Genomic DNA, 27,928 nt, shown 5'->3' on the forward strand with positions numbered 1-27,928 from the left:
TATATGTTCTCCATAGAAAGCTGACTTCTCCAGGCAGAGCACATATTTTGTTTCTGTTTGGGGAAGCTCTTCTGGGATTTGAACTTGGGTCCTCATGTTGGCTTAGGCAGGCACTGTACCACTTGAGGCCCACCCTCAGCCCTCTGGCTTCAATTATGTTTTCAGGTAGGGTTTCATGTTTTTGCCTGGTCTTGCCTGGACCATAATTCTTCCATGGCTGCTTCTCACATCTGTGAGATGACAGTTGTGCATCTTCACACCCCCACTTATTGGTTGACATGAACCTTCTGATCTTTGCCTCTGAGTAGCTGGGGTTACAGGTATGAGTCACTGTGCCTGGCCTCAGAGCAAATGCTTCTGATTTCTATTGTTCTTTGGCTGGTAGAGATCTGAGCATTGGCTTAAGAAGTATCACATCCCAGGGAGCCTGCAAGGTGGGAGAAGATGAATACACAGATAGTTCCAGAGGCTTTGTGGGGTGGGGACAGATGCCTGGTGCTTTTTCTACAACAGAATCACTAACACAGTCAGACATGTGTCTTGTCGTGCACGTGAGGCCAGGCTTGGTCATGAGGCACGCTGAACTTGCTCCCTAGCTTTGGCTTTGCAGGGAGGTGGCTGCGTTGCTAGCCGGTGCCCTGTTCTTGTTTCCTAAGCGCGAGTCATGGCATTGAGGACATGCCTAGGGAAGGCATCCACTCGTGATAGAAACGATTGCAATTCATCGGACCTGATGCCTTTTCCTCCCGAATGGACTCCACTTCCCAACTGTCTTTGCCCTTCGGTGTGGCCACCAGCTACAGCCTGGCGGACAGGCATGTCCCCGGCATTCCCAGGCATGGTGTATAAAGCAATTCCTCACCACCAGCTCTCCTTGTGCAGCTTGCCAGCTGGCTGTGCTGTCCCGGTAGGACGTGAGGTTGCACTGAGTGTTGAGGTCACAGGATGGGAGGAGCCAAAGCCCTGAATCATTGCATGGAAGCACCACACAGCTCCTGGTTACAGCACTTCCGCTGTCAGTTCATCCCCCAGACTCAATGCTTATTTCCTTGGTATCATTCTGGGTTGAGAGATTTCCTCAACCTACCTACCCACTGAGGATTTCCTGGGTGACAGTGGCTGCCAAACTTCTGCCTGGCAACCTGCCTCCTCTCTGAGCGCTCACGATGGGTCTTGAGACCCATCCTTCTTCCTTAGAGTGTACTGGTGCTGACAATTGTGAAATGCTACTGTAGGTCTTGCCATCCAGCCCTGTGGATTCTGGATTCTGCTTGCTGGGCAAGTGGAATTGTGGTGGAATTCAGTCAGTGCCTGGCTTACCCTCCTGACGGGGAGGTGGCAAGTGACTGCTCCAGGTGCTAGCTTGCTGAAAGCTTCCAGACTTGCCTTTAGGCAGTCAAAACATCTGCCTGACTAGAACATTCACACGCAAAACTGTCTCCTCATCACACAGCCACACTTGGCTACAAAGAATGCCAGCAGAGATCTGGTGACAATTTAGAAAGTGCCAACATCTGACAAGCTGAGATCATGGGTGACAGAAATTGACGAGGAGGAGAAAATGTGAAGGAAGTACAATGGGCCCTATCTGATTAGCAATGTCAAGAGCAGTCTGTGGTTGACAACATTGTCTCTTGCCTTCTGACAATGCTGATCGTCTAAATGACAGTGTAGCCTCAGTGCCCCATTTTGTGACAGGGGCACTTGAGTGATGTTGACATGTGGCTGTTAGGTGATCGTCTGATGAACCTCTATTCAGTGTGTGTGTGTGTGTGTGTGTGTGTGTGTGTGTGCGCGCGCGCTCGAGTGCCAGTCCTGAGATTTGAACGCAGGGCCTGGGCACTTTCCCTGAGCAGCTTCTTTTTGTACCAGGCTAGATTGCTATCACTTGAGCCACAGCTCCATTTTCACTTCTTTTTTTTTTTTTTTTAGTAGTTTATTGGCAATAAGAGTCATATGGACTTTCCTACCCAGGCTGGCTTTGAACTGCGATCCTCACATCTTAGTCTTCTGAGTAGCTAGGCTCTTCAATAGCTTCCCTTTCCCCTTGTGGAAGGAAGTCAGACATCGTTCACATGGCTCCGATGTTCTGACCCCTTAGCTGGTCCTCCCATATCCCCATCCAGTTCTGCATTGCCTCTAGCTCAAGGCCTCCTAGCCTTTGCAGCGTCCTTCAAGCACACTCAGCACACAGCCAGCGCCTTGGACAAATGCGGTAACTAATGAATAAACGAGTGAGAGACTGGGAGGCCAATTTGGAGGCTAGCCATCTTGGGAGGAGAAGATAGAGCTCGGAATTGGTGGTGGATAAGTGGTCATCCTTCTAGAGGCATACACAGTGAGATCAGAAGCCTTGCTTTTGAGCTGTCCAGAGATCTCATTACACAGAACACTGGCTCTGAGTAGCTGCAAAGGCAGCGTTGAACCACTGGAGTGAAGTGAACGAAGGGTATAGTGGTCAGAAGGAGAGACATTTAGTAGGCAGAACCCCAAGGGCTTAGTAACACACTGAATGGAGGGGTGAGGTGGGACCAAGAAAGAGGGAAGAGTCAAGGATGAGCCCCAAGTTTTATGTGTAGGGACTGAGTGGAAGGAGGGAAGATGGACCATGGTGGAGAAGGTAGGGTGAGGTGCCGGCAGGTGTGCTGATGAATCTTCTGGTAGAAATTTCTTGCCTGCAGCGTCCGTGGGATTGTTGTCAGAGGAGGCCCAGTGGGCAGCTAGATATGGTGTGAAACTCAGGAATGAGAATTGAGCTGGAGAGAGTAGGCTGGGGAGGGATCAGCCTGTGGATGTGAATGAGAGCAAGGAGGTGGAGGAGTTGGAGACGCCGCAGACAGCGCGGTTATACAGTGATATAGAAAATATGGTCCCTGCCCTCACAACCAATACAAAACCATCAAGATTTGACACAGACCTTAAAGCTGTTTATGCGCCCAGCCACATCTCCATAGCAACCCTGAAGGGAAGAGAGAGCTCTGCCCTTATCACAGGCAGGGGGAACACACACAGATGGCGGCTGTCTCTCATGTCTACAAATGCAGGGGGTGTTCTCTCTCTATGCCAGCCTACAAGCAGTGCACCTGGACATTCTATTCTTGTAGCCAGACTAAACTGGGATCTTCCCCCAGCTCTCAGCCAGGATGCTCAAGTTGAGGGGGCACAGTGGGTCAGCCCTTCCTAAGCTTCCTTTCCTCTAGCTCTGTCTTCTCTACGCATACTATTCTCAAAGTCATTGTGAGAAGTCAGGCACAGAGGTGCATCCTGTAACCCTAGCTGCTTGGGAGGTGGCGATCAGGGGCTAGTCACCCAAGGGCAGCCCAGGCATGAAAGTTTGTGAAACTCCATGTCAATCAATGGCTGGCTACCGTGGTACTTCCTGTCATCCCAGTGACAAAGAGAAGCAAAAATAAGAGGGTTGCTATCCTAGGCTGGCCTGGGCATGAAGTGAGACCCTATAGTAAAAACTAACACACAAAGGAACTAGCAGAGTGGCTCAAGAGGCAAAGGATCTGCTTAGCACTAAGTTCAAAACTCAGTACCAGTCCCCCCCCCCCCACAAAAAAAATAGTCAGGGGTTGGGGATTTAGCTCAGTGGAAGATGCTTCTTGGGATCTCCATCTCCCCCCTCGTCAGAGATGACAGGCTTAGCCCCGAGCAGCTGCGGCCCTTCCACACGGGGGGAAGGTACTGCTTACACATCTGCATAGGCAGTTTTTAAACACAGGGAACGTAGAGGAAATACCACAAAATTTATGGAGTGAAAGCTTTAAAAAGAAACATAAGACTTGAGTCAAAACAGTTGACTCAACTCTGGGACACAGTTGACTCAACTCTGGGGTGATGTCTGGTTGAAGGTAGGAGGGAAAGAAGATAAATTAAGAGTGGGTGGAGATGAAGGAAAAAGGCTCCATGGAGCCCCCCTCCACGTGAGCTCAGGGGGCTTCTTGGTGCACATCTTTTAAACTCAGCAATTTCTTTTTTTTGTGGGGGGAGTACTGGGGTTTGAACTCAGGACCTCATACAAGGCAGGTACTCTACCACGGAGCCACACTTCTTGTGCTTTATTTGTGCTAGTTATTAATTAACCTATTAGTTAGTGCTTAAACTCAAGAGCTGGGTACTGTCCCTTAGCTTTTTTCCTCAAAGATGGCACTCTACCACTTGAACCAAAGCTCTACTTCTGCCTTTTGGGTGGTTAGTTGGAGATAAAAGTCTCATGGACTTTTCCAGCCAGGCTGGCTTTGAACTGTGATCCTCAGATTTCAGCCCCCTGACTAGCCAGGATTATAGGTGTGAGTCACTGGCAGTGCTTGTTATATTTATTTATTTATTTATTGAATACAAATTTTTTTGACAAGGTGTTGTGCAAAAAGGGTACAGTTACATAGTAGGGCAGTGTGTACATTTCTTGTGATATCTTACACCCTGTTTTTCTTTCCCTTCTCTAGGTCAGGTAGACATAGATACAATACACAATGTATCAAGAACATATACAGTATCCACATGGCCAAGCCCAAGAAAATTCGCCTAGGGCTTTAAATGCAATGTCGATATTAGACAATATGTCAACAGTAGTCTTATATGAATGTACATACATAGCTTTTGAGCTATTGTATTCCACTGAGAGGTCAATTTTTGACCTTTATATATTGAGTAGTTGTTTGGTTTTAGTTACATACTGTTGGGTTGCTGCCCCAATCCTGTGGGAAACACCATTTGACAAGCAGTTTTTGGCTTCACAGACCTGGTCTCTACTGTCTCTCCATCTCCCTTTCTTTTCTTTCTTTCTTTCTTTTTTTTTCCTTCTTTTTTTTTTTGCTAGTCCTGGGGCTTGGACTCAGGGCCTGAGCACTGTCCCTGGCTTCTTTTTTTGCTCAAGGCTAGCACTCTGCCACTTGAGTCACAGCGCCACTTCTGGACATTTTCTGTATATGTGGTGCTGGGGAATTGAACCCAGGGCTTTATGTATACGAGCCAAGCACTCTTGCCACTAGGCCATATTCCCAGTCCCCGTCTCCCTTTCTTAACAGTCATATATCAGGGAGATCATGCCCCTTTGTTTTCTGTGTTCTAGGCTTGTCTCGCTCAACATTATTTGTTCAAGTTCTGACCATTTCCCTGCGAATAACAATATTTCACCATTCCTAATCGCTATGTAGTATTCCATTGTGTATAGGTACCATATTTTTTGGATCCATTCATCTGTGGAGGGGCATCTGGGTTGTTTCCATATTTTGACTATTGTGAATTGTGCCACGATAAACATGGAAGTACAAATGTCTTTTTGATATCTTGGGACCCTGTTGTTCAGGATAGATGCCTAGGAGTGGTATGGCTGGGTCATAGGGTAGGTCTATATTGAGCTTTTTGAGAAACCTCCATACTGTTCTCCAAAGTGGTTGTACTAATTTGCACTCTCACCAACAATGGAGAAGGGTTCCTCTTTCCCCGCACCCCCTCCAGCATTTGTTGTTGCCTGAGTTCAGAGTATAGGCCATTCTAACTGGGGTGAGGTGGTATCTCAGGGTTGTTTTTATTTGCATTTCCTTTACTACCAGGGATGTTGAATATTTCCTCATATGTTTCTTTGCCATTTTTATTTCTTCTCTTGTGAATTCTCTCTTTAGCTCCTTTGCCCATTTCCTAATAGGTTTATTGGGCTTGGAGGGGCTTAGTTATTTGAGTTCTCTGTAGATGACAGATATTAGGCCTTTGTCTGTTGCTGTGCTGGTAAAGATCCTTTCTCATATGGTTGGCTGTCTTTCTGTTTTGGTGGCTATGTCCTTAGCTGTGCAGAAACTTTTTAATTTGTAGTAGTCCCATTTGTCAAGTCTCTCCCTATTTGTTGTGCCCCTGGAACTATATTCAGGAAGTTCCTTCCTGTGCCTATAAGTTCTAGCGTCTTTCCTACTTTGTCCTTCAGTAGTTTCAAGGATTCAGGTCTGATATTGAGGTCCTTGATCCATTTTGAGTTGATCTTGGTGCATGGTGATAGGCTTGGGTCTACTTTGAGTTTTCTGGATATGGCTGCCCAGTTCTCCCAGCACCAGTAGTTGAAGAGGCTATGCTTATTCCATTGTATGTCTTTCGCTCCTTTGTCGAATGTCAGCTGACTGTAACAGTGCGGTTTTATTTCTGGATCTTCAATTCTAATCCATTGGTCTTCCGATCTGTTTTTATACCAATACCAGGCTGTTTTTGTTATGATAGCCCTGTAGTAGAGCTTGAAGTCTGGTATTGTGATACCTCCTGCACTGCTTTTTTTTTGCCTAGAATTGCTTTGGCTATTCTAGGTCTTTTCGTGCTTGTTATTTTTGAGCTAGGGTCTCACTTCCTTCCCAGGTGTATCTCGAGTATTCTAGGCTTCCTGTCATCTAGAATGACAGGCACAAGAACCACTATACTAAGCTTCAGCTATTCAGACAGTCTCTTGGACTTTTTTTTCCTAGGCTGAACCTTGATCCTCCTGATCTCATCTTCCTAAGTAGCTAGTATTACAGGTGTAAACCTGTGACCGCTAACAATTCTAAGAATACGTTTAAGCTCAAGAAAACTGGAACTAATATGTATGCACTTCAGTAGAGTGCAGAATAAATGCATATATGATCTTATTTCCACAAAAACTAAAAGTATACAATGGTTTGTACATGCATGAAAAAAGATATGGGAGCAGGACACTAATTGGTTAACTGTGTGTCTGTAGTGTTGGGGTTCTGAGATATTTACTACATCATTCTGTAGAGTTGATTGTTTTTAGTGGACATATTATCCAAAGGGGGAAAAATGTCAAGAAAATTGTTCGTAGCCTTATGTTTAATGACGGTAAGTGTGGCAACAATCTTCATCCTGGAAACATCTTGGCCAGTGTCTGCGTTACATGATGGAAATCCAAACTGCAATAGATCCTGAGCCGTATAACTTTCCAGTAAAACAACAACAACAACAACAAAAACAACCCTTAGATCTCTCATTTCCCATTCATCCTGCTTGTTGTATGTCTGCAAGTCCCAGTGCTTTATGTCCATTCTGCAGCAGGCCTCGGAAGAACCTGGGAATCTCTCCCTTCAAATCGCAAATCACCAAAAAAGGGCTGGCGAATGTGAGCAAGAAGAGCTCAGTGCACTGCAGTGGAGCAAGCGACTTCTGAAAAGCTGGACGGCTCTGGGGGTCCCCAGCATTCTAAGGGGTCTTTATGAACAGGGCAGAGGATGGACAGGTGAGTGGGTGCCATGTCCAGTAGTGACACAAGGGACACATTCTAGATGAAGAGCCTGGGGGCGGGGGCTGGGGATATAGCCTAGTAGCAAGAGTGCCTGCCTCGGATACACGAGGCCCTAGGTTCGATTCCCCAGCACCACATATACAGAAAACGGCCAGAAGCGGCGCTGTGGCTCAAGTGGCAGAGTGCTAGCCTTGAGCGGGAAGAAGCCAGGGACAGTGCTCAGGCCCTGAGTCCAAGGCCCAGGACTGGCCAAAAAAAAAAAAGAGCCTGGGGGCGGGGGGGGGGGGAGCAAGATGGAATTGCTATCACCAGACAGTGGGGCTAACCCACAATCTTTCCCTCATCGGGTCACTTGTGAAGATGGTTGGCACACATCCAATGGTAGGTACATGGAGTAGGTACTCCATAAATAGCATTACACTTATTTATTGTGATTACTTGTACTTTCAGCCAAGATCCCCATCTTGACCCTACAGCTCCACTCAGATATCTATCTCCCAGGCATCCCAACAGGACCAAAACAGAACTCTAGATTGTCCACTAGCTTCCCTCCTCTTCCATACCATACCTGGAACTCAAGCCATGCATCAGTTCTTCCTCCCAGCTGCCTCCCCCAGCAGGGTGTTGGCTCCAGCCTACATTGGCCTCTTGGTAGTGCCTATACCATTCCTCCTGCAGGGCCTTTATCATCATCGCCTGCCCACAGCTGTGCTGAGGTTCCTCTACTAGCTCTCTGCTACAGCCAGACTTGGGTGCCACCCCCTCTTTGTGGTCCTTCCACACAGCCTTGACTTCTCGCTCTTCCCAGCTCTTTCCCCACTTGCAAGGACTCCTTTAGTTATCTACATGTTTCCTGCCCATCTCTCTCTAAAGAAAATCACTTTAGGTTTGAGGCCAACCATTTGTAAGCCCAGCACTGAGCCTGGTACTTACATAATGCTGGGAGAACGGGATGGACATCATCGTGAATAATTCCTCCTCTCACCTCCCCTTCCTGTTAGCCAAGGTCATACGCACTAATGAATGATAACAACAACAAAAACCCTGTTTGTTCTATTTTAGCCAGATATGCTCAGAGCTAGAACAGAGTACCCACAGTGGGCCTGTGGAATTGCTTTTAGACGTTCGACAAGCTGACTGACTCATGCTGGGAGTATGGGCCTTGGGCAAGATCTGTGCTTTCTTCCTACAGGTAGATACTGAGGAAACCTGAGCACTAAAGAAATCACTAGATCCAGGAAGTAAGGAATTTTGCAGGGTGGCTGGCTACAAAGCAGACTTTTTTTTTCCCCATCAGATATCTGGCCCCACCAATTTCTGGGACATCCAGAATCTTCTGATTCATATCATTAGGTCATTCAAAAGATCTACATTAACCCTGCCTCATTTGTAGATTTTATCCTACAGTCTTGATCAGAAATGACCAAAAATAATTGTAAACTTTAAAAATCAAAAGAAACTTCAAGCCAGGAGCTGGTGGTGACACACACACCTGTACTCCTAACTACTCAGTAGGCAGAGATGTGAAGATTGCTATTCAAAACAAGGCAGGGCAAGAAAATTTGTGAGACTCTTATCTCCAAGGAACCACCAAAAACCCAGAGGTGGAGCTGTGGCTCAAGTGGTAGAGTACTAGCTCTAAGCACACCTAGGTCGAGTTCAAGCTCTAGGATTGGCACAGATGCAGAGGAAAAAGGATAGTCCAAAAACAAAAAGAAGTTTCTGTGTGAGCATTAAGCAGCTTGATTGATGTGGAGAAGCTCCCGTCTGGCTTGTGTTCCTGTCCATTGTGTTTAAAACACTGTAATCTGCTCAGTGCTTCCCTTTTCTTCATTTTGTGAAAATTTCCTTTGCCAAACAGCAAACTGTGTCCTGAAAGCAAGGTAAAAAGCTAATGTGCCTCATCTAAGTGATAAAGGAAAAGAATTTAAAATTTGTTGAAAGGCAGCAGGTGCTTAGCCAAACTTAGGCAATGTTATGGGAAAAAAAATGAATCGAGTATCTGCAGTATTTGAGATAAAGAGCATGAAATAAGATCTAGCTTTGGGCGAGCACTGTTAATGTACACAACAGTAATTGATGTGAGAGTATTTTACTGTGAATGAGCTATGCTAGAAATCTAGATGGAATTGTTTGGGTCTTTCCACAATGCCAGAATGCATTGAATAACAACAAATCATAAGCGATGTCAATTTTGTTGTCATTAATCAGCCAAGTACTCTCAAGGCCACATGATAATCTAGGCCACTGGAATGGCAGGTTCTTTATTCCAATCTGTTGTTATTAACCTTAACTTCAGCTCACACAGTACACTGTAATAGCAAGGTCACAGGGTGGCTGGAAGGGTTAAAGCAGCCACACAATTCAAAGAGGCCTTGCTCAAGGCAAAAGCAGAGAGGGTTACAGATGTAAAGAGAACTAGCCCTTGGACTGTCTGCTGATGGTCAGGTTGGAGAATGCTACCTGGCCCAGTGCTGTGAATCCCTCCTTCTTTTCATTCAGGTGAGGGAGGGAGTGGCCTAAAACACATACTGGGTCTAGTATGGTCAGTAAGTTCATGCTTGGTGTTTCTGATATGATTTGATATATATAGAGAGAGACATATTTGCCAATGTAATTGTTCATGGACACAAATAAATGATCAGTTTGTTTCTCTTAGTGGCTATTTACTTGCACAAACAAAATACCAAGTCATTCTCTTTGGGTGCTTATATTCACAAGTGGGATGACTTAGGTTAAAACTATTGTGAGTACCAGTACTGAGGCTTGAACTCTGGGCCTGGGCACTGTCCCTTAGCTTTTTCCCTCAACGCTGGCTTTTTGGTGGTCCATTGGAGATGAGTCTTAGAGACTTAGCTGCCTGGGATGGCTTTGAACTATGATCCTCAGATCTCAGCTTCCTGAGTAGACAGGATACAGGCGTGAGCCACAGATGCCTGGCTTATTGTTTTACTTTTGAAATGGGCTTAGGACAGCCTTAAAACTGCTCTTCTATGTATCACAGATAACCCCGAGCAGACCCAGCCTGTTTTCTTCTGTAACATAGGCTGTGGTATATGGTTTCAAGTTTGGATGCTCAGCCCTAATGTACACAAGGTAGAGATAAATTTTAGAGGCCCCAATTCTACATATCCTGCAAAGGGGTTTTCTCAGTGGTGGCCTCCTTGATAACATGTACCACGGATACCAAGGATCCACTATGTTTATATAGATGAATATTTTGGAGGAGGCTTTCTGGGAGGACCACTTGTCAGAGTAGCAGCTGATGGTTGTGACCACAATCTCTCAGTGACTATGGAACCCATCTGTCTGCTGTCGCCTCCCAGAGAAGCTAACATAAATGTTTATTGACATCACAGTCGTCAAGAACATAGTTGCTGATTCATTGCCTTAGCCTGGAACCTTTTGTTTTTCCCTCCCCCTTCCTTCCTCTTTATAAAGAGACACTGAGAAGGAGCACATCTTCTTTTGGGACCCACTTGATGGATGCCACGTTCTTGGGTGCTTACTTGTTCCTCTACGGCCGGAAGACCCAGGCTCCTCCAGTGAGAGCAGTAGATCCGCTCCTCTTTCCCCTGGAGGACCACTCCTGTGGGCTCTCAGAGGAACAATGGAAATCTTGGGGTTCCTGAAATTGGAAGTGAGCGGTCCCATGGTGACACTGGCCCTGTGTGTGGCTCTCTTGGCTCTGCTGAAATGGTAAGTGCCAGCAGCCCCAGTGTCTGTGACTCCCCTAGACAGGCCAGACCCGGAGCCGGGCTGGTGCCAGCTGGGTGTGCGGGAGTAGTGTTTGCCTTCTTTTTCTAATCTAGAGGGAGTTGAGTATTAACACGGTTTCAGAATGAAAAGCAAACAGCCAGGTTAATCTTTTGCTAAAATGCATGCGATTGGAGGGTCAGGAAATGCTGCTGATTCAGCGGCCTGAGAAGGGCACCACATAATTAAGTTTGAAAGAGATGGAAAGAGAAACAAATTGGTATTAGGTATTAGGTGTGGGGAGCGGCGTTTCTTCGCAGTCCTATCGCATCTTCCTGACTCGTTTTTGGAAGATCCCCTTTCAATGTTGGATTTATAATGGATTCAAAATGTTGAATTATACTAGATTATATGAGAAAAGAAAAAGAGTGGAGTGCTGCTGGCTCACACCTGTAATCCTAGCTATTCAAGAGGCTCTACTATGATGATTGTGGTTCAAAGCCAGCCTGGGCAAAGAAAAACTCATGAGAGTCTCATGTCCAAATAATCAGCAAAAAAAAAAAAAGCTAGAAGTGGCAGTGTGGCTCAAGTGGGTAGAGCATAGTCATTGAACTGAAAACGTAAGGGACAATGCCCAGGCCCTGAGTTCAAGCCCCAGTACTGTTACACACACACACACACACACACACACACACACACACACACACACACACACACAGAGCAAGAGAGAAGCTGTTTTGGAAACATGAGCCCCTTTGTGGGAAGTTATCATCGACAGGGACTTGAGCAGGTTTAAGGGCAAAGTGGTAGATCTAATTGTGTAATATGTGGTAGAAGGGCACGCATGGATTCTTAAGAAGGTAGAACATACAGCTCGCACAAAATCTGATGCTCTGAAAGAACCTCAAACTTGAACTACAAGTTGCTCCCCTGTGGTTTTGCTAATTCAACAGCAGATTTTCTTAAGCCTGGCTCTGTGATGTCTGCAGCTTGAAGACCTCACATGCGCTACATTTGTGCACATTCAGCCTTGTCTGTTACACTTATTAGAGTTACCCACTAAATCAAAGGCACCTGGATTTAGGTGGCTCTGGTTTTGTGAGGGGAGAGTGGAAAAAAAAAATAATGGAGTTGAACAGCATTTCAATTTATGTTTCTGGTGGTAATAAAGCTTCCTGTAGATTAATAACTGGGAAAGCACTTTGAAAAGCATCAAGCATTATGCAAATGTGAGGTATTATTCTTTTGGAATTTGCATAGCTGAAAGTGGAATGCACGTTTGATGTTCTGTGATGATGAAATTACTTCTTGGAAATTGGCTCTGCAACCCAGCTTCAGTCCCAGTGCTGCCTTGCCTTGTAAACTGGTTTAATTATCTTTTGAACTTTTCCATCTTGGGGTAGTTTATCCAGCATTGAAACTCGACACATGCAAAGCAAAAAGCAAATGGTAGCCCCTTCCCTGCAAATGGCAGTGCTCCTTGCAATTGAACCTTGCTGGGTTCAATAAAGCACCTAGCACAGAGCATGCATGCAGCAAGTACATAATGGATGTTGGCCACTCTTAAAAACTATCAACTCTGTGGTCTGTAAGTAGAAGGCAAATCTTGAGACTGGGGGTGTAGTAAAGTGGGGAAACGTGTGTGGCCCTGGATTTCATCCTCCCTGCTGTCAAAACAAAAAATTGTCTTTAGTGGCTTGGACTTATAGGTTTATTTTTATGTCTTAATGTGCTGATTGGTTTGTATTTATTTAAGTGCTGATACTGGGACTTGAACTCAGGGTCTCACACTAACATCAGTTTTATTGGTTAACTGGAGATACGAGTCTCATGGACTTTTCTGCCCCAGCTAACTTTGAACGGTAGTTCTCACATCTCAGCTTCCTGAGTAGCTAGGATTACAGACGTGAGCCACCAGTCTCCAGCTTATATACTTTTTAGTATTACTTGTCTTTATCACTCACTCTGCCGTGACTGTGGTTCTTAAGGTCTGTTCCCCCAGAGCCTTTCGAGGTGGTATTAAAGCATCAGTGTAAACAATTGTACACTTACACTTGTCTACATTTTGTTCCTGTCTTTTTCATTTCTGCAGTCTGAACTCACAGCTCTGCATCAGACATACAGGACAGCCCAAATCGATGTCTGATGAGTGGATTATATACGCGGCCATTGTTCTGGTCATGGAGAGGGGCCTGTGCCCTGGCTGATAAACGGCAGTGAATGGGTGTTTGCAATCAGCTCAGAGCAGAGACACAGGGACACCACGCCAGTCAGCAAGGCAGTTCTGTGTGTGTGTGTGTGTGTGTGTGTGTGTGTGTGTGTGAGTGATCTGTTCCCAGGCTGGATTAATAACTAGGTTCAAAGACTCAGACATTAAGATAGAGGTGCAAAGCCTGGGCAGTAAAGAAGAGAAGCCTGGCTTCCATTAGTTATCACAGGACTATTGATTGACCTGTTAATGTATGCCAAGCATGGTGGGCGGCGCTGGTACGAGGTCAGGGCCCAGGAGGTTGGGTCACGTGTTTCCCACACAGGGAACCGTGGGGACTTTGGAGGGGAGCTGAAGGTAGAGAGGTTCATGCTGGAAGGGAGGAGGCTATGGGGCAGCACGGCCTCCTTCAGGTAGGACCCCAGGCTGACTCGGAGCAGAAGACCTCGGCTTGCCTTCATCGAGGCTTTCCCTCAGCTGCATCTCCCGAGAGCATCCGTGAGGAAGGGGAAAGATGGAGTTGTCTCTGGTGTTAGGGTTCACAGGCAAGGACCACAGAGGTATGGAGACACTCAGGGTCATGCTGCTCCTGACGGGATTTGTGCAGAGTGGCAGTAGTCCTTCCTTTTAGAGTTCCATCTGGTCTCAGGACAGGTGACACTGCAAGGTTGAGCGGGTAAAATCCTGAGGTCAGAAGATTGTGTCTTATCCTCTTAGCCTGGGAGGTCTTCAAGGGCAGAGGCAAAGGCTCTTCTCTCAGTTTAATTCTGGAACCTTCACATCCAGGAAATAGAAGCCCTACTAGTGTCCGGCTGAATGAAGGCACGTTAAGAAGTCTAGGACTTGCAGTATGGTGATCCTGTCTCCCCTCTAGCTCCACGATGTCCTGTGCTGTGGTTGTATTGATGGATGCAGTGTTGTGAATGTTACGTGGTGCCATGAGTGGCTGGCATCCTTGCTTGGAGTGCTCTTGTTGGGCTCTTTCCTTCCACATTTCCTGTTTTCCTGCTGGCAAGCCCCTTCTCAGACCATTTTTTATCCAATTCCCCTTCCTATCTATTCCTTTCACAACACCTGGCACTTTGTTGGTGCCTAATGTTGACAAAAGGCTTATTCCAGCCCCTAATCTCCAGTAGTGATTTCTTCTTTGGCCTTCTGTTTATCTCCTCAGATTCATACAAAACCTAACTCCCTTACTACCTAACACATCTCATCCCCGAACGCCTAGGGTGTGTTTGGTGTGGCCTGCGCACTGTTCTTGGGATCAATGCAGGTGAACAGTTTTCACCTTGCAGAGAAGAGCTCATGGCATGCACTCAATAAATACTTAATAATCACTGAAAAATAAGTAAAGGGGGAAAAAAGACTTAGGGGTATGGCTTAGGTAGTAGTGCACTTGCTTAGCAAATCTGAGACTCAGAGTTCTAACCCCAGGACTGCTAAACAGGAAGGAAGGAAGGAAGGAAGGAAGGAAGGAAGGAAGGAAGGAAGGAAGGAAGGAAGGAAGGAAGGAAGGAAGGAAGGAAGGAAGGAAGGAAGGAAACCTAGCAGGTGCCTTCTCCTTAAAAAAGTGCTTGGATGCATTTGTGACCCAATGGAGAAGAGGAAGCTGCTACACAGAGGAAATAAAGCACTGACATTATTCCATGTAGTCCCTAGAAATGGCATCCTACAGGATGTCTAGAGGCAAAAGCAGGAAGCATGCTTAGAGCTGGCTCCAAGTTCAGCGCTAGGGCAAGCGAGGACCCACAGTGGTCCAGCCAGGCGGCAGGCGCGTTGGCTTCGGTAGGTTGTGAGTGTCCCTCAGCAACCACCAGGAATGCCACAAAAGCAAGGGGTGTGTGATAGGGTGCAGACCCCATGGCTTCTCTGTGTGTGCTGACATTTCTTTATGGACAGGTCTGGGCTGTCCCCACTACCACTCTTGCAAAGCCAGTTGGCTTCCATGAATGAGGGCTCCTTCTATTGGGGTACCTAGTTGTCCTTGGTGGCAGTTCCTGAGGCTAACAAGCTGTCCCAGGAGACTGGAACTGTGGGGTTCGTTGTAGCTTCATGCAAGACTCTCACTTCTCCCTTTCTAGCCACATCCTTTCAGTTTTTCTGGGTCACCAGTCAGACAGAGGAAGCGGAGAGTCTTAGGCTCTCCTGCCACTCCTCTGCCTGTCCCTCCTTCCCTGCCTTTCACCCCTCAGCCTGTGAGATGGGAAGCCTCCTCCACAAAGGCAGCATTGGCTTGTAACCTTTGGTGGAGGACAATAAGAGTGTAAGCAATGGGTGCCATTTAGAAACACATCAAACATTCCATGGATAATTCCCACTTCCTCCAGCACCTATAGAAGGATGAACATGCTCCTTCTTCTTTTGTTAAAAAAATATTTTTGTATTTTTGCCCAGGATAGGATGGGTACTTCAGTTTAATAACTCCGTGATGAGCTCAGAGATAAAATGGAGCTTGCTTATGAAAACTAGCTCTGTGCTTCCTGTTGTAGAATATTATTGTTGTTTGTTTTCTCTCTTCTAAATAGTTATTCACAAGATCCCTGTCTTTCTCCTTGCTTTATTGATTTTTTTCCAGAACGAGAGTACGAGGTGTGACTGTAAAGTAACGTGACTGATTATTTTAGCATACATACCAGAACTTATACAGTCAAATGAATTTTATGACCTTCAAAGGCATTTTTCTGATAGGCTGAACCTTCATTGCAGACTCACTACTATCAGCAAATACAACCTCAAGACTGTCCTGTGGCCAGAGGTAGAGGTCTAGATGTCATTTCCGAAAGCCCTCACGCAACAAATCCTTGTTGAGAGTGGATTGATTTAAACACACACACACACACACACACACACACACACGCACACACACACACACACACACACACACAGTCCTGATTTTAGCAAGTAGGTAATTAAACTAGGTAATATTATTTGTAATCCAAAGCATCATGTGATTATAAAACAATAAGGCATCGCTGAGGGAATAGATCAGTTCTAGGACTTGTGTGGAAAAGTCACATTCATTGTGAAGATGACTCGTGTATGTGTGTGCATGGGTGCACGGGTTCTTAGGCTTGAACTCAGGACCTAGGTGCTGTCCTTGTGCTTTTTCCTCACAGCTAGCTCTCTGCACTTGAGCCACAGCTCCACTTCTGGCTTTTTGGTGGATAATTGGAGATAAGAGTCTCATACACTTTCCTGCCTGGGCTGGCTTTGAACCATGATCCTCAGATCTCAACCTCCTGAGTAGCTAGGATTATAGGTATAAGCCACTGACACCCAGCTTTTATACTTTTTTTTTTTTTTAAAGAAAGCATTAGCAATATTCTTACTGCTTCTGGTCACTCTTCCCTGTCTAGGAAGGAACCCAGGTTTCTAGTAGCATTCTGGGCTTCTAGTAGCATCTAGTTTGGGGGCAGAAATGAAGCAAGAATCTTATTTGTTTCAGAAAGAAAACAACCATCAGATTTATGTCTGTCTTACTGAGCTGCTCAGTACATGCTTGGGGCATCTTTTCACTGGGAGGAAGCAGCACTCCCTGAAATAAAGCTATCAAATAACCCCTTTCCCCACCCTCAGAGGCTGCAAGGACAAACCTAATAGCTATCACTTGCCACTGAAGGTAAGTGCCCGTCTTCCAGGGCGTCCTTAGCCTTGTGCGGGCTTGTTTCTGCTAGTGTGGACGTGCATCTGGGTGAGGTGGGGGAAGGCTTTGGGGAGAGGAGGGTGGGCGGACGCTCGAGCTGTTGTAAATCGGTGCTTCAGTTATGGAGAGTCAGGAACACGGGGACCGTCAGATCCCGACTAGGCCCAGAAAGACGCCTCTCCTTCACTTTCCTCACAGACGCCATCAAAAGGCCAAGTAACTCCTACAGATAGTGGCTTCCATTTCCTGAGCACTGCACACACACACACACACACACACACACACACACACACACACATGACATTGGAAATTGGAGAGAAAGACAGGGAGAGGAGATAATCAAGGGTAATAGAAGGAAATGAATTTGATCAAAGGACAGTACATGCATTTATGGAAACCTCACAATGAAACTCCTTTAGATAATTTATTTGAGCTAATTCAAAAGGAAAACCAAAGAAATCCAGGTCTAGCACTGCAGAAGAAAGGGATGGGACGAAATACAGAGCATAGGTGTTAGCAGATGTGGTAGGCAGAGGGGTTATTAGAGCTCGCAGGGTCTGAGCGGGGCACCCTGACTCCAGGAGAGGGGAAAGGAGGTCCCCAACCCCCAGCAAAGAGACAATTTCTCTACCCTCTTCTATTGATCAGCAGTGGTCACAATGGAAAGCAATGGCATCCAGACTCTACCAATATCCATTTGTTTGTATTCCTTTCCCCTTAGGTCTTGTGTTCGATTGTCCCAACTGCAATGTGTATTTAAGCAATGATTGATTGATTTTTCCCATTTTCATTATTCAAACACAAGCTGATTGGAAGTTCTGCCAACGAGAAGAGCTGATCAATGAGATAACCAGCATTTGTGTACCAAGTTATAACTCCACTCCCAATCAAAGAGACTTGACATTTCAGCTCACCTGCACTCTCCGATTGTCAATAAATGCACAATGTACACTAGGCTCTCAGAGAAGTTGAGGTACCTCATGCACCGCCATATCCCACCTTCACAAATCGATAGGCAGCGGGGGCCCCCAGGCTGCAAGTAATGAGACGGTAATGTAGTTGGTTGTGTGTTTCCAGCTTTTAACCCTCTCTGTACCCAGAGAGTGGGCAAAGCCAGAAGCTTCATCTCCTGAGAGGAGGGACCATGCGGGGGCGGAGGGGGGGGGGCAGCTGCGAAGTATGGCATTGTGAAAATCAGCCAGGCTGTTCATTCAGGGACAGACACATTGTGTTTTGTTTGGTTTTTTCCTTTGAAGGTGACCTTGGGCAAGTCACCTGTCTTGCCCGTTTGCTCATAGGGAAGAGCATGCCAGAGGAAGCTGCTTCTCAATAGGTCGCACATTTTCCTCCGGGCCATCACTGACTCTCAGGGATTCAGACTTGCCTCTTTGCTGTCTTTTATCCTCACCTTCCATCAATTCTATCTTTTCTTCTCAACCTGTTCTTTTTTTTTTTTTTTTACTATGGCAGTCAAGGGCTTTTGAAACATTCTATGCAAGGAATTAGCTTCCCACCACTGGCTTCTGGTCTCGTGCCCCATCCTGTAGCTGCAGCAGACACGCCACCAGCAGTCCACTACCCCTGTGTGTGACACTCTTCTGGTTGTCCCCACGGGAAATTATGTCCTACTGGCTTGGTCCTGGGGCTGTCTCACACCTGGGACCGGGTCTCAGGCCAGTGCAGGCACTTCTCGCCTGAGCTCTTCCTGCTCAAGGCTCCTGTTCCTGCCACTCCTTCCCTCCTTCCTGCCACTCAGGGCACGTCAGACGGTGAGTCTTACAAGGGCAGCCCTGGGCCGCACTCAGCAATCTTTAGCCTAAATGCCTAGCATCACGTGTGAGTGCTCCATGCAATTCTATTAGGCAATGATCTGTTCAACCAAATTGGATGCAGGGCTCGGCATGACAAATGCATGGTATATATGGGCACCCCATGCTTGTTCCTCATCATTTGTCAGTGTGAACGCCAGCTCAGAGAATTTCTATTCAGTCGGGGTGCATCCTTACTGCGGCCACCCTTGCCCTGCCCCCTCCCCCCAACTTGTGACATTATTATAATGTCATGCTGAAAGTTTCACTGAAGACTTGTGCTAGTGGCTCACGCCTGTAATCCTAGCTATTCAGAAAGCTGAGATCTGAGGATCACAGTTCAAAGGCAGCCTGGGCAGAAAACTCAAAGAGACTTTTATCTCCAATCACTTCCAGCAAAAAGCCAGAAGTGATCCAGTATGGATCAAGTGGTAGAGCATCATCCTGGAGCAAAAAAACCCAAGTGAGATTACAAGGCCCTGAGTTCAAGCCCCAGTACTGGTGCGTGCACACACACACACACACACACACACACACACACACACACAGATGTTTGTTTTTATGAATCAGACTAGATGGGGCTGGGAGCTGAAGTTCATCTCTGTGCTATTGACAAAAGCAAGGATTGTCAGATCTAATCATAAATGCAAAGATGACTGAAGCCATTGAGGAAAACACTCTCCTTCCCAGCACATTAGCAGTTCTCCACTTCCTAACAGTGCCTTTAAAAACACCTTGCTCATGGCTGCCTTTGCGCAGTCCAGAGCTTGAATTTGGAAGGCAGATCCCCTGTGCCTCAGGAGAACGGTGCTCCCGTCTCACGGCACGTGGGGAGAACCAAAGCTGCTAACTCATGGCCTGACTTGAGGCAGTGTCTGGCGCAGCCAACATGTGCTAAATGTTAACTCTTCCTTTTCTCTGGTCACCTTGGCTTTCCTTTGATTTCTTCATGGTCCGAACATCTTTCTGAGTTCTCATGAGTGTGAGTGGAAAATGGAAAGGGAAAAGAGCTCCAGGTGAAACAAATGGCCTCTTGTGGCATAATCTTGAACTTCTGCCACTATGTTTGACCTTGAACTACTCCAGGGATTTAGGAAATGCCCCTTGGATTTGGCAACTAAGGAGTGTTAGGGGATGTTTGAGACGATCCCAATTGAGTGATGGTGAGGCGTGGAAGCCAGAGTACAGCTGGGAAGGAAGGCAGTGGAGAAGAGCATTGTGGGTATTTTTTCTAAGAAGGTTTGAGCCCACAGCCAGTTGGCCTCTTGCACTGTGGTGATGTGGGATCGTCTGTCCCTTGCCTGTCTCTCAGAAAAGCAGGACGCAGGCACTGGGGCAAGGAAACAGACACCAGCATGTTGTTACTAGGCCCTTGGTGGCAATGCTTAGTCCCATCACTGTTTAGTTCTAGGTGTTGAAAAATAAAAAATCTGTTTCTCAGAAGATGCTCTATAAATAAAGCTCAATGCAATTTAGCTTCCCAGGAGTTTCTCAATTTTCCCAAGTTGAAATTTACATCGATCATCTGATTCGAATGGGATGAGCTCAATCCTTTCTTATTTGTTCTTCCTTTCCCTGGTTGATACTTGCCTTGCCCTTGGACTTGAGAACTTGAAATATGAACGCTGTGTAGCACATAGGTAGATAAATCTCTCTCTCCTCCCACCCCCGCATTTTGCCAGTCTTGGGGCTTGAACTCAGAGCCTGAACACTGTTCCTAATATTTTTTTTGCTCAAGACTGGCATTCTACCACTCAAATCACAGCTCCATTTCTGTTTTTTGTTTTTTGGTGATTAACTGGAGTTAAAAGTCTCAAGGACTTTCCTGCTCAGGCTGGCTTGAAGCTGCTATTCTCAGATCTTGCCGGGCTAAATCTATCCTCTCCTTTGTGGAGAGACCAAGCCTTTCTTCCCCTTATGTGTTCCCCTATCGCTCTCAACGCATATCCTCTGGCCAGTAGGAAGTAGTGCGGGAGCGAGGGTCATGGATAGCCTCGGTCAGCATGTAGTTGGGAGAATGCCCTCCCTATACTTGCCTAGGAGACCGGGTAAGCATGGACACCTCGGAGTCAGCTTCAAGAGCTTTCCAAAGTTTTATTCGGGGTGTGTGTGTGTGTGTGTTATATAACAGTAATGGTGGCAGGAAGAGGGGGGACTAACTGGGTATTAACGATTGGCTAATGAACTGTCCATCATGGTGGTGTCACAGAACTTCCCGCAGAGGCCCGGCCTCTTGGCTCAGCCGGTGCCATGGTGGCACACAGACGAGAGGCAGGGCTGGTTTGGCTGCCTCTTCTGGTTTCGGACCCAGAAGGAGGTGGGACTGGCTAGCAGCCAGGAGTCCCAGGTCTTAAAGGTATAGCCATCCCCTACAAGATCTCAGCCTCCTGAGTAGCTAGGATTACAGGCATGAGCCACTGGTTCCTGGCTAGTCCTCCTCTCTTGTCTTTCATAGACCAGATATTTTGTATCACTCTAGTCCAACCTCTTACCTCATCATCCTTATCTGTGTCAATGTAAACATTTTTTTGCAGGCTTTATTCTCTTCTATGCTAAAGGTAATAAGCCAGCTAGCCAACCAATCACCTCTCCTTTTTTTAAATAAATGTACACAATTAGTGCATTTATTTTTGAATAGTGTCACCCTTTCCCTCACTCTCTCCCAGTTTTTCCCTTCCATCCCCGCTCACAAGTTGTACTGTTCATTTTCAACATAGTGTCTAGTAAGTATCAGTGCTGCATTTGTTCACTGTGTCCCACCCTTTTTTTTATTGTCAAAGTGTGATACAGAGGGGTTACAGATTCATATGAAAGGCAGTAAGTACATTTCCTGTTCTACTTGTTACCTCCTTCCTCATTTCTCCCCCTCTCCCCACAAGAGTTGTGCAATTGGTTTATACCAAATGGTTTCTAAGTGTTGCTTTTTGAATGGTTTGTCCTTTTGTTCTTTGTCTCTCGATTTTGGTATTCCCTCTCCCTTCCCCAGTTCTACTACCTGTATCGGACAATATCCAGGGTACTCAGATGTAGTACAGTGATAGTGAGGGTACAGCCACAGGAAGGGATTACAAGAGAAACAAAACTAGACAAACCACTCAGTCAAACAAACTGACAAGGAAAAAGAGAAAAAAAAAGTAGTACGAGTTCACATGGCATGCTGAGAACAATCACAACAGTGGCACAACTCTTGTTTCTGTAATGTGGAGTTCATTTCACTTGGCATCTTCTTATGTGGGCATATGGATGTAGTTATTGTGGTATTTTGGTCTTCTACCATGACTAGCCTATTCCTGTACTAGCTTTTCCCTGTGAGGGACACCATAGGGTTTATGTTTCTTTGGGTCTGTGTCACTTCACTTAGTATGATTTTTTTTTCCAATTGCTTCCATTTCCTTATGAATGGGGCAGTGTCTTTCCTTCTGATGAAGGCATAGAATTCCACTGTGTATATGTACCACATTTTCCTGATCCACTCGTCTACTGAGGGGCATCTAGGTTGGTTCCATGTTTTAGCAATGACAAATTGTGCTGCGATGAACATTGTTGTGCTGGTGGCTTTAGTGTGTTCTTGCTTTTAATATTTTGGGTAGGTGCCCAAAAGTGGGGCTGCTGGGTCGTAGGGGAGCTCTATGTTTAGCCTTCTTAGGAACCTCCACACTGCTTTCCAGAGGGGTTGAACAAGTTTGCATTCCCACCATCACCTCTCCTTTGACTGTTCCATTCCTCTCATCCTTCTCTTCCTCTACAGCATTGCCATCTTGACTATAGTCTTTGGTCTCTGATATTGTTGGGTACAGGTCATGGCTATTAGCTGTGTTGCAGGAGAGAAAAAAAATGTTGTGCTTCTTTGATTATAATCCAATGGCCCTATTTTACAAATCAAATAATGAAGTGAAATGAATAGACAGGTATTAATCAGCTATTGCTGTGTAACAAACCACCTCAAATGCATTGGCAAATGACCACGTTTATTTTTCCCATGATGTGTGGGTTGCTTAGAGCAGCTCTGTTCCAGGCTGAGAGTGGGGTTCAAACCTGATCTTCTGGTGGAAGAACGGGGAAGCTTGGGCCCTGAAAGGTCACAGGAATGAGAGAAATGTAAAGGACACAGAAATGGCTTTGCGGTTCCATCTTAGAAAGACTGCATTCTGTTGGCTAAAGTAAGTCATGTGTGCAAGCCTAGTATTAATGGGCTCAGGAAGAAGACTCCACTTTTGTACCAGGAGGTTTTGGAGACTCACAAAGGGTGCTCATGTAGACTCTGAGTACAGGGTAGGCAGGAAGAAGCAGGAGCCACAATTCCATCTGCCCCATGTCCCAAGATCACATATTTGGATTCTGGTCAAAACAGAAAGAGGTCATAAATGATATGATAGAATAATAAAAGTAAATAAAATAAACAACAAATTATACAGTTAGTGAACATTGGATATTTATTTATTTTTGTGCTAGAACCAGGGCTTGAACTCCTCAGAGCCTTGCACTCTTTTGGTTGTTCTTTGTTTTTTTGCTTATGCCTTGAGCCATACTTCCTGTCTGTCATTTTGCTGACTTTTTGGACGGGAACTGTCAGGGATCTTTCTGCAAACCCGGCAGATCTCAGCTTCCTGAGTAGCTTAGGCATACAGGTATGAGCTACTGACACCTAGCCTGGAATTTTTATTATAAATGAAAATCATGAATCTCTAAGAAAAGCCAGACATCAGTGGGGAAATTGCTGGCTGAGACACTGACACCCGGGCCTTGCCTGTGGAGTGATGAGCTACAGCAGAGCTCAGTGTAGAGCTCAGATTGGATCTGGGCTGAGCCTAGGAGCTTGTAGCCAAAGAAGGGATGGAAGGCGGGGTGTCTTTAACGATGGACTCGGGCATCCTCTAAGAAGAGCAAATAATTGAGTCAGACAGGATGGCCTGGAGGAAGGGCCTATGATTTCAGCACTAGTCTGAGAAAGCAAGACTTAGGGGAGAATGTCTGAAGTCCAGACAGCCAGAGGTCACGTGGATGCTCAGTACAGTGAGTTTGTCCTGGCCTGAAGTAGAACAGCCAGGGGACACCCTTGCCAATTGCAAGCTGTATTGTTGAGGAGAAATTCATGGTTCTACTCTGGGCAGTAAATTTATGAAAGTTGTTATGCCAAGCAATGTCGGTGGCTGAAACAGAAATGGTTCCAGAATTATTTTAAATGTGCTCATGGGTGTTAGGGCTCTCCTGGGTTATTAAGGGGTGGTGAAGGGGGGAGTTGATTATTTTTGTTTCCTGAAACTACTCCTTGGGTGCTGGATAGTGGCTGTCAGAAGGAAGGGGGTATCCTTATATTACTAGGCCTACAATGCACTGGATTTAACTTGTGTTTCCAAGGATGGAAAAAAAGATGTCACAGTGCCATGCCCCTCCATCACGAAGCTCCTGCTCTGTCTTTGATTTGGGGAAGCCAGCAGGCCTGTTGAGCAGTGCTGGAGAGATCTGCTCTGAGAAGCCAGAGGAGAGCTCCAGGAGCCATGGCGGGGGGGGGGGGGGGAGGAGGGACCCCCAAGGAGAACTCTAGGAACCATCTGGACCAGCTTGCCTGTAACTTGCTGGGTGATCCTTATCTCAAAGATGAAGTTAATCTCCATCTAGATTCCTTCTGAAATAACACGTTTGTGGTTTGAAGGGGCTTGGGGGGATTTGTTATACAGTAGTGGCTTACTAATACAAATGGTGAGAAAGAATGGCTAGGAGGGGCAAGAACTAGGACAAAGGACTGAAATAGTGTCTTGATTACATGGGGCAGACAATGGATGGGCTCATGGGTGGGTGATCGGGGAAGAACCTGGAAGTCCTGTGCGTCTGAGAATCTGGGTACAGAGCCCAGAAGGACCAGGTCATCCCCTGTGATGAGCAACAGGCACTGAGACTTGGCCATCTTAGACTGGAGCTATGTAGTGTAAGATCTCCACTAGATTCACAGTTGATCACTGTAGCTAAGAGATAATCAAAGGCTGATGGGTAAACTTGCCAAGAATTAGCTCAAAACAAAAATGAGGAGCTTACAGCAATAAACAAAATGCAATGGCATCATAGATATTGGGGGGACTCACACAACATCCTTTTGTTCCTTTGACTTGCCTAAGCACTTTACACTGTGTGCAAAGCCAAGAGTCAGAACTGCTTTCCAGGGCTTTTCTGGGCTACTGGGCATGTCACAGTGAGACAGAGGGATGGAAATAGCTGCTGGTCTGGGAGGCATAAGCTCACACTCATCTTCAGACAGAGGCAAAGGCCTGTGTGCAGCCTGCTTAAGCAGAGGCAGGGTAGATTCTGGACAACTTGTGTTCTGCAAATGCAAAATGATAGCCAAGAGAGCCTGCTGGAGAGAGAACAGACTACAGAGTCAGCAGTTTGGGTTCAAATCTCCTCTTTGTTTCTCTCTTTTCATTTTTTAATTTTTAAATTGTTATTATAAAGATGATGTACAGAGGGGTCCCAGTCACGTAAGTCAGGTAAAGAGTACATTTCTTTTTGGACATTGTCACCACTCTCTTGCCCTGCCCCAGTCTTTTCATTTGTTTATGACAGTATTGAGGTTTGAACTCAAGGCCTCATACTTGCTAGGTAAGCCCTCTCACTTGAACCATACTCCTCATCCTTTATTTGCTCTCACTTTGTTTTACAGATAAAGCTTACCTTTGCCCAGGTTGATCTCAGACTTAGCTTTTACTACCTCTGCCCCCTGAGCAGCCGGGGTTATAGGCCTGAGCTTCCATACCTGGCTCAGCTCTCCATTTGGCTGCATGACTTCATCTCTCTGGGCCTCAGTTTTCCCATCTAAAACATGGGAATGAAAGGAGAAATGAGTTCCTCTGTGTGCGGCACGCCTCGGGGCTCTTGCTGCCCCCCTCCATGAGAAGCTGAATACTAGTTCTGTGTATCATCCTGCTCACAAAGGCAGGAGCCCTGGCTGCCCACTCTGGGATCTCACGGAATTGTCTCTTGGGTTCAACTGAGGCACATGTCCCTCTTGCACAACAGCATCTCAAGGGTTCTTTGAGGACTTCATAAAAACAAGGGATTAGCCCCAGATGACTAAGCCGGCAGCGCGGAGACAGAGCAGGTCCCATAAATAGTGAATTGGGGCAGGATTAGCGTCTGACAAACAAAACCACAGGGCTCTCCACTCTTCCTTCGCAAGCCTGCGCCACGGGGACGCTGTGAAACTCCGTGAATGGCCATGGGAAGCATCTCTGTGGGTCTGGGTGGTCTTGGGGGAGCGGGGGGGGGGGCACCTAAGCAAGAGGCTGAAGAATGAGCAGGGCTTGCCAGATGCAAAAGGAAGGTGAACAGCACCAGGTGGCCGAGCTGTGTGTGGAGGGCAGGAGAGGGAGAGGTGGGTTTGGGAGGATGTTTATGTGCGGGCCTTGCTCTTGAGTGACTCTGTGATCATTAAACCTGGTGCCTTACGTGCCACCTCTTAAACGCTCACCAAAGCCTCCAGCGGAAAACAACTGGGTGGGACTAGAAATACGAGAGATTGCCCGAGTCTAAAGAAGAACCCAGACCCCCGCAGGGAGGCTGAAGTCAGCCTGGGGCCGATCACCAAGAGTCTGCTGTACTAAATAAAGGAAGTTAGAAAGTGGTCTGAAAGTGGCCAGGGGCCATCGGGGAATCCTGAGCGAGGTTGCAAGCTGGTCACATTGTGCACGTTGGCAAGTTCTGGCACTGGTGTAGGGGGGCTGACTGGAGGAGGCTGGAGGCCGGGTGCAGACCGATGGGGGTGCTTATTCCCGAGGGAGAGAGGACTGATGGCCTGGGAAGTGGCAGGACTTCGTCTCTGACTGCAGAGGAGGATTGGAAGAGAGTCAGGATTGACACAGAAGTTTCCAAATCGCCAGCAATTTAGAAGCTACGGGGCAGCTCTGAGACACAAGCAGAAGCACCCAGAAAGTATCAGGGCTCCCCCAATTCTAGGGGGAAACCCCCACCCTAGCCTGTACTGTCGGGAGGAGGTCTTTGGAGGCAGAGATGAGTCCTGGAGGGAAGCTGGTGTGCTTCCGTGTGAGCTTTCGCGTGTGCTTCAGTTCCACGAAACTGAATTCAGTGGCTTTGGACCTTCTCCCTCTCGCTCATTGGCTTCCGAGTAGCCTCCCGGCTATCAAAGTCCCTTAAAGGTGACTGGCTTGTGATCAGAGCAGCACCTGTTCACTCCCCATCTGCACACACAGCCCCGTGGGCTTCTGGCTTGGCCCCAGTGATCTCAGCCCCCAAACTGCAGTGTGTCTGGGACAACCTTACAAACAGCCTATATAACTGGGTGTGGAGGCCGGGGGCTATGAAAAAAACTGGGTGAAGGAGCCTCAGGAGAGACAGGCTGGGATGAGAAAGTGAACTGGGAAGCAGGCTCGCAGATGAGTGGGTTCTAAGCGGCAGGCCAGAAAAAGCGAATTCAGCAGTATGGGCTCACCTATGGTGGTTCTCAGAAGCCAAGTGGGGGGCAGGTGGACAGGCGGGGCCCTTGGGAAGTCTCTGGAGCGAACTTCCTGAGACCAGGCACCTGCCCACCAGGCCGATGGGCCACCCAGGCCCTCAGATCCTCCCTCAGCAGAGCCAGATTCACTGTCTTGCACTTGAGAAATTTGCAAAATACCCACTGGATGTGTATTTCCCACCATTTGTATCAAAAGAAAAAGAGTTGTGTTTTTTTTTTTCTTTTTTTCAGCGAACCTGAGCTCTTGAAACATTAATTAAAGCACCATGGTTTCTTCCTTTTCTTTCTTTTTTAAAGCAGCGCTGCCACCTCAGCTGGGATCACTGGTAAAGCACAGGGCCTTTGTTATCCTTGACAAAGTGATGAATTCAGACTCCAGGTGAATTCCGGCTTCTCAATAGCTTTTGATGTGCTAAGATTCCCCAATGAGGACACCATCATCAATTACTTAAACAAGCCACTACCATGAGAGTGAGAGCAGGGGTCCTCCCCAGGCTCAGCCTGTGAATTGGAAGTTGGGGAGGCAGCATGGGGGCCTGTGGGTGGGGCCTGTGGGTGGGGCTGTGGGTGGGGCTGGGGGTGGGGCCTGGGGTGGGGTCCAGCACTCACCTGTTGGAGGAGCAAGAGTCCTCTCAATGGTTTTGTGGCAGTGCTGCTGCCGGTCTGTGGAGCTGGCCTTAGCTTCCACCTCTGAGAGAGTAGTTTTAGGATGATATCCTTAACACCAAGGCCCTGCTTGTGGCCTCATTGCCTCCGCGACCGAGTGGGCAGAACTGCAGCACAGAGTGCTGGAGACAGAGAGGTGAGTTCAAAGTTGATGGGAACAAATGCTCCCATCTGAAGACAAGGTGGGGGCTTCCATGAGTTACCTCCTCTTTGGGCT

The 27,928-nt window shown here is 46.8% G+C and overlaps 1 protein-coding gene across 1 annotated transcript in view; it reads left to right on the top strand.

Annotated features, from left to right (window-relative positions):
- The first annotated feature begins 10,724 nt into the window (after positions 1-10,724).
- The window catches only part of Tbxas1 (thromboxane A synthase 1), a 136,148-nt gene continuing 118,944 nt past the window's right edge, over positions 10,725-27,928 (top strand). Inside the window, exon 1 of the mRNA XM_048340327.1 lies at positions 10,725-10,924. Within this exon, the coding sequence (XP_048196284.1) occupies positions 10,836-10,924 (89 nt within the window). The 5' untranslated portion in view covers positions 10,725-10,835. The remainder of the gene's footprint in view (positions 10,925-27,928) is intronic.

The sequence above is a fragment of the Perognathus longimembris genome, chromosome 2, assembly GCF_023159225.1.
Source record: "Perognathus longimembris pacificus isolate PPM17 chromosome 2, ASM2315922v1, whole genome shotgun sequence".
NCBI lineage: Eukaryota > Metazoa > Chordata > Mammalia > Rodentia > Heteromyidae > Perognathus > Perognathus longimembris.